This window comes from Sciurus vulgaris (assembly GCF_902686455.1).
Source record: "Sciurus vulgaris genome assembly, chromosome: 1".
Taxonomy (NCBI): domain Eukaryota; kingdom Metazoa; phylum Chordata; class Mammalia; order Rodentia; family Sciuridae; genus Sciurus; species Sciurus vulgaris.
The window spans coordinates 10,585,866-10,599,980 of NC_136461.1; the positions used below are offsets into that span (position 1 = coordinate 10,585,866).

General features: G+C 51.9%; 1 protein-coding gene and 1 pseudogene across 5 annotated transcripts in view; one reads left to right on the forward strand and one right to left on the reverse strand.

Moving 5' to 3' along the window:
* FHAD1 (forkhead associated phosphopeptide binding domain 1) overlaps nucleotides 1–6,713 on the forward strand; it is a 105,592-nt gene extending 98,879 nt beyond the window's left edge. For 3 of the 4 annotated variants that reach the window (XM_079142806.1, XM_079142809.1, XM_079142808.1), the window contains one exon: nucleotides 5,680–6,713. In XM_079142806.1, coding sequence (XP_078998932.1) covers nucleotides 5,680–5,793 — 114 coding nt within the window. In that variant the 3' untranslated portion in view covers nucleotides 5,794–6,713. The remainder of the gene's footprint in view (nucleotides 1–5,679) is intronic. The other variant, XM_079142807.1, reaches the window with a different exon arrangement.
* LOC306654597 (caspase-9-like) overlaps nucleotides 1–14,115 on the reverse strand; it is a 462,751-nt pseudogene that overhangs the window by 380,139 nt on the left and 68,497 nt on the right. The window lies entirely within an intron of this gene.

The window sequence follows — 14,115 nt, forward strand, 5'->3', positions numbered from 1 at the left end:
AGGGGAGGGGGAATTCGGGAGTGCTTTGGCAGATGGGGGCACCAAATGAACTGGGGACTTGCCAACAAACTCGTGACAAAGGAAGGGAGGGGTGGAACCCCAGGAATCCTGTCCTAGGAATGAAATAAATCAGGGAAAGTGGGAGCCAGGAGTAGGGATGGAAGTCCCCACTGTTAATGATGTCCACACCTGCCAAGGGGAGCCTCATGTGATGCTGGGCTTCCTGGCAGCCAATGGGAAAGGGAAAACCAACTCAGTCTCAATTCACAGTGTCCATGGGGTACGCCCAAGCATCAGAACAGAGACCATGCTGGACTCTTCCCCTAGAGGGACACTGTAGCACAATGAACCACGTGCCTAAAAATGGCCATAGTGCAGAAGCAACAGGATATCAGCCAAGTCATGTCTGAGGAAGTCCCTTGAGACAGGCTGATGTTCCCACATCCTACGAGTCCAGCCAAGTTCAGTGAAAGTGGGTCTGCAGGTGGCCAGGCTCTGCTCTCCAGCTGCTGCGGAGCCCACTGTTTGGACTCAATCCAGGACTGAGCAATGATCCAACTGGGGTTTCCTGAAGCCCTTGGTCCTGGGGAAGGGTGTGACTCGGGACCCCCGGACCCTTGCTCCCCAGAGCAGCCCTCCTTCACCGGTTCCATCTGCCAAGCACTTACGCCCATCCCAATAAATGGCCTTCCTCCAAAGCTGGGGGAGAGCCCAGCAGGGTGGCCAGATTGAGAGGACAAAGTAGAACAGGGTGCCCGGCTGCACTTGGGTTCGAGATGAGCAGCAGAGGCGTCCCGCCCACACACGTCCTGAACGTGGCACTGAACATTCTTAGACTTTAAAACACGCTCTTCCGAGATGTGAATGAAATGGGGCGCCCCGTGTCTCCCCTGGGGGCCTGTCAACAAATACTTACTGAGCCCCAACTAGACGCCAAGGAGGGAGCTCTGAGGGAGCGGTCGCCAACAGCAGCCGCGGATGGGCTTCCTGTGGCTCACGGGGCGTTTTCTCGTTTGGGGTTTTTGCTGTTTTGTTTGTTTTGGTCTGTTGTTTTGTTTTTAAGTAACATCTCAAAATAGGGCACTTCCACAGACTACCCTAGATTTCTGGCCTCTCTGAGAAACTTGGAGAAACCATCCCCCAGGCCTCTCAGAAAGGACCCGGGCTGCTCCTGGGTTTGCTGCCACCCCCGTTTCACCCCCTTCTTTTGCACCGCTGGCCCCTGGAAGCATCAGGTTGGTGACCCCGTGGGAGCTCAGGACTCTCCTCCTCCAGATACCCCCACGTTCACCCGCCCCCACCCGAAAGGGAGGCCCAGCTGGCTCACCGTTGTGTCCTCAGCACCTCAGGAGTCTCCCTCCTCCGGGCACTGCCCCTGAGGCGCAGGACAGCAGTTGGCAAGCTTCAGAGTTGGGGTGATGGCTTCCAAACAGGCTGCAGTCCCTGAGAGGAGGCCAGCGGGCGTGTTTCCTCATGCCCACCTGGGGGACGTTTAGAGGGACACCCCCAGGGACCTCCCAGGGACCCCCATCCCTGCTCTGGGAGGCTCTGCCACCAGCCACAGCAGATTTGTCCTCAAAAAGAGTACAGTGTTCTGTGGGACCCGGCTGACCAGCCTCCTCCTTGCTGGAATCTGAACCGAGATCCCCAGAAGGCCGGTGGGAGTGGTGGACCACTGTCCCCATCCACGCCCCCTCCCGCAGGCGCCACCGCCACTTCCGGTCCCAAGGTAGCTCCAACATCCCAAACGGCCTCTATGGCTGAGAAGAACCCATTTTTCTTTGAGGCAGAAAAGCAGAGGGGTTGAACATAAGCGTCACGTGGCCCGTGTTCTTTCTGAATTGAAGAGGCGAGGTTCCTAGACGTGGGGAAGGAAAAGAGGCAGAGGCCAGGTTCTGAGCCAGAAAGAGAAGCGAGAAAACAGCAGGTCAACAGCAGGGAGCCCAGGTGACAACTGCAGCCCAGAGCAGTGAACCAGGCACTTAGTCCGTGCCAGGCATGGAGCCAGACACGGGACATGGCTCATCACACTTCACGACGCCCAGTGGGACGGGCATTGTGCCTGTCCCGACTTAAGACGAGGTGTCTGCAGCTCAGAGTCCAATCGGTCCAGAACCGCCCAGGGGAGCCCACGGCAGATCTGACACCGCGTGGGTGTTTCTTGCCCTCCTTCAGGTGATAAACCTCCAGGTCGTCACTGATACCATCTGGGTGGCATGTCTCTTGATTTTCAAGGAGGCGCCCTCCAGAAAGCCCTGGAGAGTTCAGAATCCAGGCCGTGAGGTCTGAAACACGCCATTGCCATCCACGATTCAGCCTTGGGGCTGGAATTGCCCCAACCATATTCCCGTCCTCCCACAGCAGAGGCGGCTCTCAGAGATCCACACCCTCCCACTGAACGTGAGAGAGGACAGAGGTTCGAGTTTGACAAAAGGCCACAGTTATTCTGAGAGAATAAAGCCATCATTGGAAAAATCAGATAGCCTATGAAAGGGAGGTTTCTGGAAAGCAGAAGCCTGTTCTCAATCAATACCCTTGTCCTAAGACAAGGTGACTACTGCTCAGAGCAGATGTCAGAACAGAGCGTCCCAAGGGTCCCCTGGATCTGAGAACGTTGCTGCCTGCAGAGTGAGACCGAGGGAGGCTTGAAACTTACTCATCCACACACGGGAAACACTGTGCGGGCAGACATGCCGGAGCCAGGAGTCTTTGGGCCAGCCCTGAAGTTGCAGGGATGTCCTGCGTCTCTGAGCGTTGACATCCTGGAACTTTGGGCCTCCTCAGGGTTAGGAGCCGGAGCAGACTGTGCTGCACTAGGTGCAGAGCGAGCTTCCTGTTCTCCAGGCCTTCGATCTGGGCTTGGAGGCTTCACGTCTAGGCTCTCCATGGTGCAGAAAGGTGTCTTCCAGGTTCCTTGCAGAGCACGGGTTGCCTGGAAGTGTAGGTCCTGAGGGTGAGAGTCATCGTGACCACCTCAGAAAGGGCAGGCCGCGTGGAATTCATTCCTCCGTCTTGCCACTCAGTCTCTCCCCCGCCGCCCCCCCCCCCCCCCCCCAGTGAGCTCCAGATCTGGACCTTCCTTTCTAAGGCCCGAGGGTTTTTTTGTTTTCTGTCCTCTACAATGCCATTCATTAAATTTGTTTCACTGCAGCTAACAATCTTCTATAATTGTGTGCGGGTTGTAGGCTAAAGAGGAAAATCTAGTTCCTAGCCTTCTAGAAATCTCTAGAAATGTATTGAGTACTAAGTCTACAGTAGCTAGGGTGCTGGGCACAAGAGAAAGGAGAATGAACAAAAAGAGGTGCCGTCCTGTCCCCCGTCCATTCAACAGACACCTGCTGGGCGCCCATGCTGTGGCAGGTGCTGGCCATGTGTCCAGACCATTCACACACTCTACGTGGGGGCAGTATCACCCCCGAGGGAGCCAATATTTATGTATTTTCCTGCTACCAGGAATTAAACCCAGGGGTGCTTTACCACTGAGCCACACCCCCAGCCCTTCTTATTATTTATTTTGAGACAGGACTTTGCTAAGTTTCTGAGGTTGGTCTTGAACTTGTGATCCTCCTGCTTCAACCTCCTGAGTTTCTGGGATTATAGGCATGTGCCACAAGGCCCAACCAATATTTATTCTTTATATATAAAGCACAAATACACATATACAGGTTGAACAACCCAATCCGAAAGTCCAAAATTCAAAATGTTCCAAAATCTAAAACATTTGAGTACTAATTTGGCGCCACAAGTGGAACATTCCACACTGTGAAACTGTGTCATGCATGAAATTATTTAAAATATTTTATCAATTACCTTACGTGTGTGTGTGTGTGTGTGTGTGTGTGTGTGTGTGTGTGGTGTATATGAACCATAAGTGAATCTGGTATTTAGACTTAGGTCTCATCCCCAAGAAATCTCGTTATGCCTGTGCAAATATTCTAAAACTGGGAAAAATCTAAAATCAGAACCACATCAGTCCAAACATTTGGGTGAGGGTTATTCAGCTTTGTGTGTGTGTGTGTGTGTGTGTGTGTGTGTGTGTGTGTGTGTGCACGCGTGTGTGCTGTATGTAATACTGAAATTTCATAGAGCAGGAGGGTAGGAAAGATGTCCACCGTGGGGGACGGAGAATGGCAAAGGGCTGAGAAGCATGGCTCTAGGTGAATGAAAGCAAAATCCCTGGCTTCCAGCCCGGGACTCTTTCAAATGTCAATACTAGTATTAATTAGATAATGACTGTGGGCACGGCACTCTGAGGGCGGAGGGTTGAGCCCAGGAGCCTGTTTCACAGAGGCCCTCCCAGTCCAAAAGCCAGCAGAGGCCTGGCTGGAAGGCGCCATTGCCCCTATAGAGAGGCTGCAGGACAGGCAGGGAGCTTGCCAGGGCCCAGGCTGCGGTTGTCTGGAACAGCCACCCAGTGTGCCCTGAGTTGGTTCCACCTGGGTGCCTCTGTTTAAAGCCTGGCTTCTGCTCCTTAAGGGAGTCTTGTGGTTCCAAAGACCTCAAGCTGGACCTGGCGCTCCGGCCTCCCTCCAGGCTGGGCTCTGCCGGCTGCCCCCACCCTCCACCACATCCGCAGGTTCACATTCCCCAGCCGCTGCCCCTTCCTGGGTGGGTCAGGTCACCCCCTGCCCCTCCCTGTCACACTGAAAGAGAATCTAAAGGTCCTTCTGCCCCAGCAGGCCCGGGGCGGAAACTGCCGGGACCTGGCACTATTTTTAACAAACTCTCTGGGTCCAGCGCCAGCAGCCAACCTGCCACCACATCAGGGCGCTCACTTTGGGAAACCATCCGCAGGGGGCAATTTTATTGAAAATCAAATTAAAAGGAGTATAAAGGGCAGGCCGTGCAGAGTGGAGAGGCTAGTGACATCTCCCGTCTGCTTTCTTCCTCCCTGGTCATGGCGCCCGACATTTATTTGGGGGGCTCCTGGAGAGCTCTCGGCCTTAAACCTTGCCGACTGCCGGTTCTCAAAACGCATTCCAGCCTCCCCTGCGCCCCTGGCCCTGGTCTCAGAAGGGGACTTTTAAGCCTGTCTGAAAGTGAAAAGAGCTTAGTGAGCACAGGCCCATGCACACACACACACACCCCTGCCTGTCCTCGGTGCCCTCCAGGCCTCCGATTTGTCCGCAGCCATGTGACAGAAGGGAGTGAATAGCATGTCAGAGCCCACAACTCCCTTTTTGGGAGGGATCTTCCAAAAAGCTCAGCTGTGCCAAGGAGCCAAGCAACTAAGACTGGGAGCAAGTCAGGCCAAGGCTGCCTGGGTGCCCCTTCCGGGGACAGGGTTTCTCCCCTGAACAGTCTGCACGCTCTCCTTCCAAACCATCAGACAGAAGACACCTTTAATTTAGTGATAGTCCATCAAGAGAAACTATGTCACCCTGAACGTGTCCATCATACGAAGCCCCGTTTCAAAACCACGAAACAAGGATGTAAGAGGGGCCAGTCACAGCTGAGCGCTGGAAGGGTGCACCCCAAACAGTAACGCGGCTGGGGTCTGGGTAGCAGGATAAGGCTGAACCACATCTCCTCGCTCTTACCTGTGTGTAGGTACATGTGTGTGTTTGTGTGTGTTTTGCAACATTTTCTTCTGGTTACAAAAGCAAAATGAAACCATTTGGGTGGAACATGTTGGGATCTCACCGCAATTATAGAGTTTATGCCTCTTGCTTGTTGAAGGTTGGAGCCAAAAAAGCCACCCTAAAGATGGACCAAGAAAAAGAGATGAAAAAAGAAACATCCAGAAAACCCAGCCAGAGCCTGTTGTTTTCTAAGCCCGGCGGAAGGAACTAGAACAATGTCATCTCACCCAGACTCGCGTGATCCTCCATGAGTCGGTTTGACTCTTCCGTGTCAAAATATTAAGACGCTTATGCAGGACTTTAAAGATTGTTACCCTAGCGTTTGACTTTCTAGACTGGTATTTTGCACAGTATGTATTTGGGTGTGTGTGGGGGTGGGGGTTCCTTTTTTTTTAATAACTATGAGTGTATACGAACTCAGGTATGTGAGTGTGTTTGTATCCTAGACTCCTAGGCCTGGTACGTACAATGACATGGTTCCACATTTGGGTCATGACATCACACCCGGAAGGAGCTCTGGGAGACCCGCAGTGGGGAAAAGCCAAGACTGGCACGGGAATCACAGGCAGAGTGGGCACCTCAGAGCCCTCTAGGGCCATGCCATAGGGAATTTATAGCTGAGTTTATTGTAATAAATTTAGAATACCAATCAGTTGAATCGCTTCTGTAATAACATTCCTCTGGCACCCTCTGAAGTTTTCAAAACACTTATGGAATCCTTCCCCGGCCCCAGGAGGTAAATACATGTGTTCTCCGTTTCACAGAGGGGGAAGCTAGCCCAGGGAGGTTAACTGACCTGCCTAGAGTCCCACAGCTTTAAATTCAGGAGCTGGTCTTGAGCCCCAGTTTCTAATTTCATCTCATGCTCTCCATTCTGCCACCCCAAGATGGTCCCAGTGGTTCCAGTTCCGAGCCACAAGGACAGACCAAGTCCCCAGAGAACACACACAGCCCAGGAGGACACACTGCTCCCCCCCGGTGTTGGGAGGGACCCTCCTTCCCAGGCACCATCTCTGCTCCTCCCATGTCCTGCTTTCTCTCTCTCCACCTGTCCTCATGCCACTCTTGTGTTGGGGGAGGGGGAAGAGCCAGAAGTCATGAATAGGATTTTTTTTTAAATATATTTTAAAGAGCCACAATAAAATTATTTTTTATGTTTTAAAGCTAGGTGTATTCTTAATACTAATTAAAACTCAGGGGACTCCTCCATGGAACTCTCTGTGTGATCCCCCTTGGAATGCACATCTTTCAGGGGGCGGGACCAAAAAATCAGTGACCTTAAAAAGATGAAAATTCCAGAAACTTTACATAAAGAATCTGGTAGTATGAAGACCATACCTCATCTCCAAAGTCCGAAGCAAGTTTTTCTCTAGCATCAGCATAGATCACTTGGTTAAGTAGCAGTTTAAGCAGCTGGTGCAGGTTTGGGATCCAAATCGTATAAAAAATCCATTGTTTGTTGAACAGGTATATTTGAATTTGCAAACGTTAAATACAGTGGATTTATGAATCCCCCCTATTTTAGGCCTTTCAAAGGAACTTGTTAATGTTTAGCATATCAACGTCACTGCCTCTCCACCCCGTGGACAAGGAGGACAAGGTGTGTCCACAGCCTCATCCTCCCTGCCCTGAGTGGCTCCCTGCAGGGCTGGCCGTCGCTGATTGGCTGGATCGTAGCTACCCAACCCAAGCCAGGCCAATCCGATTTCCCTCCTAATTCAAACCAGACCAATCAGCATCTCAGTCCTTGGGATGCCATTCAGGACCTTGGTGGTGCTGGCGCTGTGGGAGGAGGTGCCGTTCCATGGTTGGGGAGGGCCTTTCCCATGTATTCGGAGAAGCAGAAGGTTGGAGATGCGCAGGGAGTAGAGGGACAAGGAACCGCGGGATCCCAGAGCGAGCAGGTCCTGCAGACACCTGCAGACGCCAAGGAGCCTGTTGTGCCATGCAGGCTGAACACCCGCACCTCGTCACCTCGTCTTCCCGGCCTCCCCTGCAGCTAGGAAGGCCGTATGTGAGCGCTGCCCAGTGACGGACATGAAAGCCCCCAGGAAGGCTTCCCTTCTGGAGCACAGTCAGGCTTCCCCTCGGGAAGGCTTCGCCCCTTTGCCCTCGCTCCCCATTTGCTCCCGGGGCTCAGATTTGGAGCAAGAGTAGCCATCTCGAGGATCATCAGACAAAAAGCAAGAAGCCAAAGCCCGAGCGCCAAGGACAGTGGGCTGGGAAGACCAGAGGGAGGGTGGGCGTCTGGCGACATCTGCTCCACCTCTGTACTTCTTTGTAGGACAAATAAGCCCCTACCGGTTGAAGCCACTGAGTCATCTGGGAATGTTTGTGCTGTGCAACAAACCACCCCAAACGTAGTGACTGAGAATGACATATCATTTCTCATGAGTCCATGGAGCACGCTGGGCATTTTTGCTGTCTAGGAAGGCTTGGCTGGAGCTGGTTTAGGGTGGCCTTGTTCAGGTGCCTGGTCACTGGCTGACAAATGGGTTAGGTCGGTGGATCTCAACAACCCGCGAGTTAGACCAGCCCCCCCAGACATTTGACAATGTCTGAATATAATTGTGATTGTCACCGCTGGGGCAGGAGGGAGCTACTTTTGCCTAGTGGATCAAAAAAGGCACAGAACAACACCCCAAGACAAGGAATCACTTCCTCTCACATGTCAGTAGTGGTGAGGTTGAGAAGCCTGGTCTAGAGAGGCCTCCAGCTGGAACAGCTTGTCTTAGCTCAGCACGCTCCGTCAGCATCCAGCAGGCCAGGCTGGGCTCACTCACGTGGCCACGGTCACAGGTCCCCAGTGAGAGCGAGCCCTGATGCACAAGCAGCGGTCAAGTCTCTACCTGCCTGTGTTTGTTTATACCTCATGGGTCGAAGCCAGGGTTGCTGTCAGCCGGGCTCTAGATCTTTACAATCTGCCCACATCCGGTTTCTGTCGTTGGAAGCTGAATATGTTCCAAACTGACATGGAAAGGGAAGGCTCCCTGATTCCTGATGACCAGTTCCCTTCCCCGTGAAGGTAGTTCCAGTGCTTGCCCTTGGGTTCCATTAAGACCCTTTGTATCACACAAGATTCCTGGATTGTGAACAGAAACTTCCTGTGGCTAACAGACAGAAGGGAGTTAGCTTGTCTATTGCAAGGAAATGAGGACGTCTAAGCAAAGAAGAACCTGGCTTGGGCACTCAGGGACCTGCTTTTCCTCCCCACACATGCTCCCTTTGGGTGTCCACCGGTGGAGTGTCTGTTATTTGCAGCCTTTACAGAGACACTGCGACACAGTCCCCACCGATGGTTCTGAAAAGCCACCAGCAACTCTCCATGGGGAGAGGTACGACAAGGTACCGCAAAGAGGATCCCTTGAAACCCCCAGTCTTCCCCTGCTCCTCCAAGAAGCTGTGACAATCGGCTTCCTTCCGCCCTTGCCAACGGTAACCGGCTCGGATTCTTGGAATCGTGACTCTAACGATAAGGTGCCCTTCTCTTGCAACTTGGCAGCGTCACCATTGCCTGTTGTTGCAGAAACCAGAGTCATGAAATGTCTGGGGGAAAAAATAGCTCCCGGATCTGCACTCCAAAGCCTGCTCCCGGGAAATGCAGTGGTTTCCAATTTTTTAGGGACTTGGGGGATCGAAGCACTATGGTAAGGATCAGAGGAGCCCCCATAGCTGCCGAAGCTGACGGGCCCCTCTTTTTCCTGCAGAGGCCTCCTGGGCAGGAGGTTGGGCGCCTGTGAGGGGAGACTATTTCGGCTTATCAACTTGGCCTCCTTTCCATCAAGATGCACCGCCTGCATCCGTCTGCTCAGTGTCCCCAGTTATTTTGGGCCAACTCATGACCTTGTGTGCCTGCTTTTGCCTTTAAACATTTTTCTTTGCCCATCTGTTCCCCAGGAATCCATCGCAGTGCCTCTGTCCTGCAACGGAAGACTCGGCAGCTTCCTGATTTTCGTTTCCTCTCATCTTTAGCAAACCACTTCCCTCCCTCAGACCCTAAAATACTGGAGGCAGACATTTTATCTTCTAACTAACTGTGGTCTTATCAGAGAGATCAGACGCGCCCTCTGACTGGCATGTCACCTTAGAAGTTAAATATCCAGCCTTCGTTCATACAGGCAGTAAATACTGGGTGCCTACTATGTGCCAGGCACTGATGCTACTGTGCTAGACATGACCTTTGCTCCCCCTATCATGTTCTGATCTACTGACTTCACTGAAAGGGAGTTGGAATCGTTACTGGCTGTGTCACATGGGACAGCTCACTTTTGATGTACACACGTATTTCGGCTTTGAACAGGCTTACTGCTGGGTGTTCTCTAAAGACAGCTGTATGCAGCCATGGCCCTCTTCTGGGAGTTTCTCTGTGCCTTTCGGCGGTTGACACTTAATAACTAACAATAGTAACAGCTTTTTATATTGCTTTGGCCAGCATCAGACCCTGCAGTAGGCACAGTCAAGACATCATCCCACTTAATACCACGTGGATCATTGCAGTTTTGCCTATGAAAGGACAAGTCCAGAGTGGGTAAGCAACTCGCCCAAGGTCTCAGAGCAAGGATCAGAGTCCAGACTTCTTCGCCTTAACAGGATATAGCCTTTCTCAGCAATTCCAGGAACCTGCTGGTTTTCTACTCACTGGTGAGGATGGGGTTGGCACTTTTTCTGTAAAGGGACAAATAACAAAAGCCCGTTTTCTGTAAGAGGCCACTATGCTTTGTGGACTAGAGGGCCTCTGCTGCCACAACTCTGCTGTGCTGTTGAGGATGAGAGGTAAATGAATAAGCATGGCTGTGTTCCAATAAAACTTTATTCATAAAAATGGGCAGTGAGCCAATTTGCCAACCCTTGTGTTAAACTGACTAGATGATTAATACCTGCACACCTATAGGCAGGAAGTCAAATGATCATGGTCCTCACCATGGAGAGCGTTTTAAGTTTTACCATGTGGCGTGAGCGGCTCTAAACCCTTCGCGAGCCTTGTTAACTAATTCTCCCAAGTACTCCAGGGGGAGAGAGGAATTCCATTTTACAGACGATGCAACTGAGGCCAGAAAGTAACTTGAGGACTGGGATTGGCACCGCCAGCTCCAAACCATCCCACCATACTGCCCCTCGCTGTCAGAGCTCAGCCCGCAGCCCGGAAGACCTGCCTCCGCTGGCCCAGGCCCAAGGGGTGCCGCCTTTGCACGCATCCCAGGGCCCAGGAACCCTGGCCTTCTGGTCCTCCTCTGGGAGTCACCTGCTCCCTTTAGTTGATACCTTAGGTCAGGTGCCTGGCCGAGGCACCAGGCTAGCTCTCTCACCTGACTCTGCATTGACCCACTGTGGTTAGTCTCACAGTGTCCCTTTCAGCGTCCCCAGCTATCAGGTGCCCCTGTGGCAGCTGCGTGCAGTGTTTACCAGGACCTTCCATCTACTCCTCTGTCCTGTCTACTGAGCAGAGCTGCTTAAATGACCGCTGGGCCACAGTGATACCCAAGGACCAGCAGGTCACACGGCCCCAACCCCTATCTGATGCCACTGTCACTTCCTCAGAGGACACACAGGACAGATATTTGAGAGGCTTGTATTTGGAGCTCCTGTTAACTTTTGTGTTGAGTCATGTGGGTGCACAAAGGTGTCACTTTAGCAGCTTCTCTTTCTTGACAATGACCTTGAGACCTAAAAATGGGCCATCCGATGCTCTGGAGAAGACACTGAAGAAAACGCCAGATCTGTCCCCAGCCTTGAGGCAGCTCGGGCCCTCAAACGCTCACTGGACAAACGTTTCTCCGGTACTGAGGGTTGGGAGCGGAACCAGGGCGTCGCGTTGGTAGAGGGGCATCGGACATTAGCACTTCGTTATGGATAATAAATGCTGCACTCCAACCACAGGGGGCTTCCCTGGAAGAGTTAGATCCCCTCTCAGTCACACAGCGTGGGGTCCAATAAATCTCACACTCCTACAATCAGGAACATTCCAGGACCGGCGCCCAGTGCCCAACACAATAAGTCTTGATTGCCCGGATATAGCAGAGTAGCTGCTGCTGGTGGAAAAATCACCATCAGCCACCCGGATTAGTACCGTCTCAGGAAGGGGTGCAGGAGGACATTGCAGAAGCAGCACCACTGGATGTCAAGGTATCCCCCCGCCCCTGCACACACGCATGCTCTCCAGCCCATCCTGGTGTCAGACACTGAGCTGCTCATCTCTTGGCTGGATGGAACTAATCTGAAAGACCATCGAGCTTCTCGAATACATACATGGTATCCAAGATCACCCCAAAAGACAGCTCTGTAGATAAGGCTTCCACCTGCAGCTGTTGACCCTCATGCCCTTTTCTTCCTGCACCACTTGGGTGGCATCATGCCCGATACCAGCTGTTCCCCATTGCACCCTTTGTCTGGCTTCCAGATTTTCAAGAGATAAGAAAGCCTCTGAGGCCAACCAGGCTGCGACCCCTTCCCTGCCCTTACCCCAACTGCTCCAAGGGAGTATTTGTGTTGTCCCCGAACCTTGGCATCTCGCTCAATCCATCGAGGGTTTCCTGATGAGCGCAGAGTATAATGATTCATTAGCATCCTGGTATTTGTCAAGCAGGAAGCTAGTGCTGCCTTTTATGAGCCGGCTTTACTCTAACGACCTCTTGCTTCCCCAGCATCTGGCTGGAGGGACCACCCAGGGCTGCCAGGCTCCAAACGCACCCCAGTGTTCATGCCACCTCCCCGTGACCCAAGGGCTCTTCCCGACCCTTGGATCCCCTTCCTGCTTCTCCCCCCTCTTCAAAATGCTGTTGTTTTTCTTCTATTCCTTCACCCCTCCCCAAAAGACAGATACACAAGTGGATGTGGGAGGAGGAAAAGAAATCAAGTCAGCGATGACTAACTGGGCCTCCTTCCCTGCCACTGGAACGCTTCGGAATTGGCTCTCTCTCGCCCCTGCCTCTGCAAAAGTCCTCTGCCGAGGGTGTGATTTTTCCTCAAGATCATTCTTTCCGCGTGACCAAACGCTGTAATGTGTCACCAGTGCAGATCACTCTCTCTGCCAGAACCCGTGCTTGGGGCACCACACTCAAGTCACTCCAAATGACTTCTCCTAATACAGAGGCAAGTGATGTTTCCTGCAGGTTCTGTCTCCAAACAGAGATCAGCACTTTGCTGTGCTTTCCTCTCCTTTACTACTTCTTTGGTTTCGGGGGGTCGAGGGGTAGACGGAGGTCCTTCTCCTGAAGTCTGATGACCTCAGAAGGGAAAAGTTCAGATGAAACGCTGCCCTACCTCGACGTGCGTCTCTGGCTTTGGGTCAGATCAGCCACAGCCAGCTCCATAGGCAGGGCCTGAGCCCAAGGCCCCTGAGATGGCCAGAGCGGCAGGCAGCTGGAGCCTCGTGTTCTGCAAACCCTGACAGCTGTGAGCAAAAGCATGGCAACCGAGAGGTGTTAAAAGGGCTGGCCTGTCCGGGCAGCACTTCCTGAGCTCTGGTGCTCAGCTCCTCGTTTAAGATACAGCAGGAAATGAAGAGGAATTTCCTCTACCTGTGTGTCATGGCGCCTGCCCTCCCTTCCTAGGGCTGTGTCCACACAAGTCAAATAGAAAATTGACCACAAAGCTTAACAGACACAGCCAGTACAAACAACTCCAACCAAAACCCCAGGTTGATTGCCTCTATATAAGTTGATTTTCAAGAAAGCAATCCCTTCACGTAATCTCTGCACTCTTAAGTTTGTTTCTGTGTCAAACAGATGCAAAGCATTCGGTAATAAAACAGTCCTGTTTCATGCAGAATCATTAGAAATCATGAGATGGGGCAAGTGGAGGCTTGCCAGAGTTTTGAAAGTAATTAGCCGCTTTCGGAGGAAGACCAAGACTTTAGCAAACCTAAACATCTACAGACCTAACTGTAAACATGTCAATCTGCACCCTGCCCCTGGTCCTTTGCATTCATTAAATGAACTATTTTTCTTCTGTTGAGTTCCTCGAGACTGAAAAGGGAGCTCGGGAGACCTGCCTTTTGCAAGTAGCTGGATCAAACTGCCCAAGAAGAGCAGGAACTTAATTCTGAGCTTTAAGAAAATAAAACCGTTTAGGCTGAGCATTCTTACCGGACTCAGAAACAATCTCACAGACAAGTGAATGAAAATTTTACATTTTCTGAACTCTGGAAGTATTTTTCTCAATTTCATCCTTTAAAATATCTTTTAATTTAGTAATTCTCTGAAATCAACAAATGCCAATTGAATGTCTTTCTGTGCAAATCTCTCCGGAGCCTGCTCTTCACCTTCTCAGCTGCTCTCTTGCGTCCAGAGCGTTGCTGAGGCCCTGCATCCATCTTTTCTCTGCACCTTGACTGGTGGGTACAGATGCTGCACCTAGGAATCGCCAGCACATTCTAGAGAATACGCACAGAGTACATTCCTCCAGCTAGATCAGAGATTCTCAAACTCCAGGGAGCAGAACTCCCCTGGGTGCTGGTTAAGATGCAGATTCCTGGGTTCCACCGCAGAGATGGGCATTGTTTTTCTGGGTTGGAGCCTGGAAATCTGTATTATAA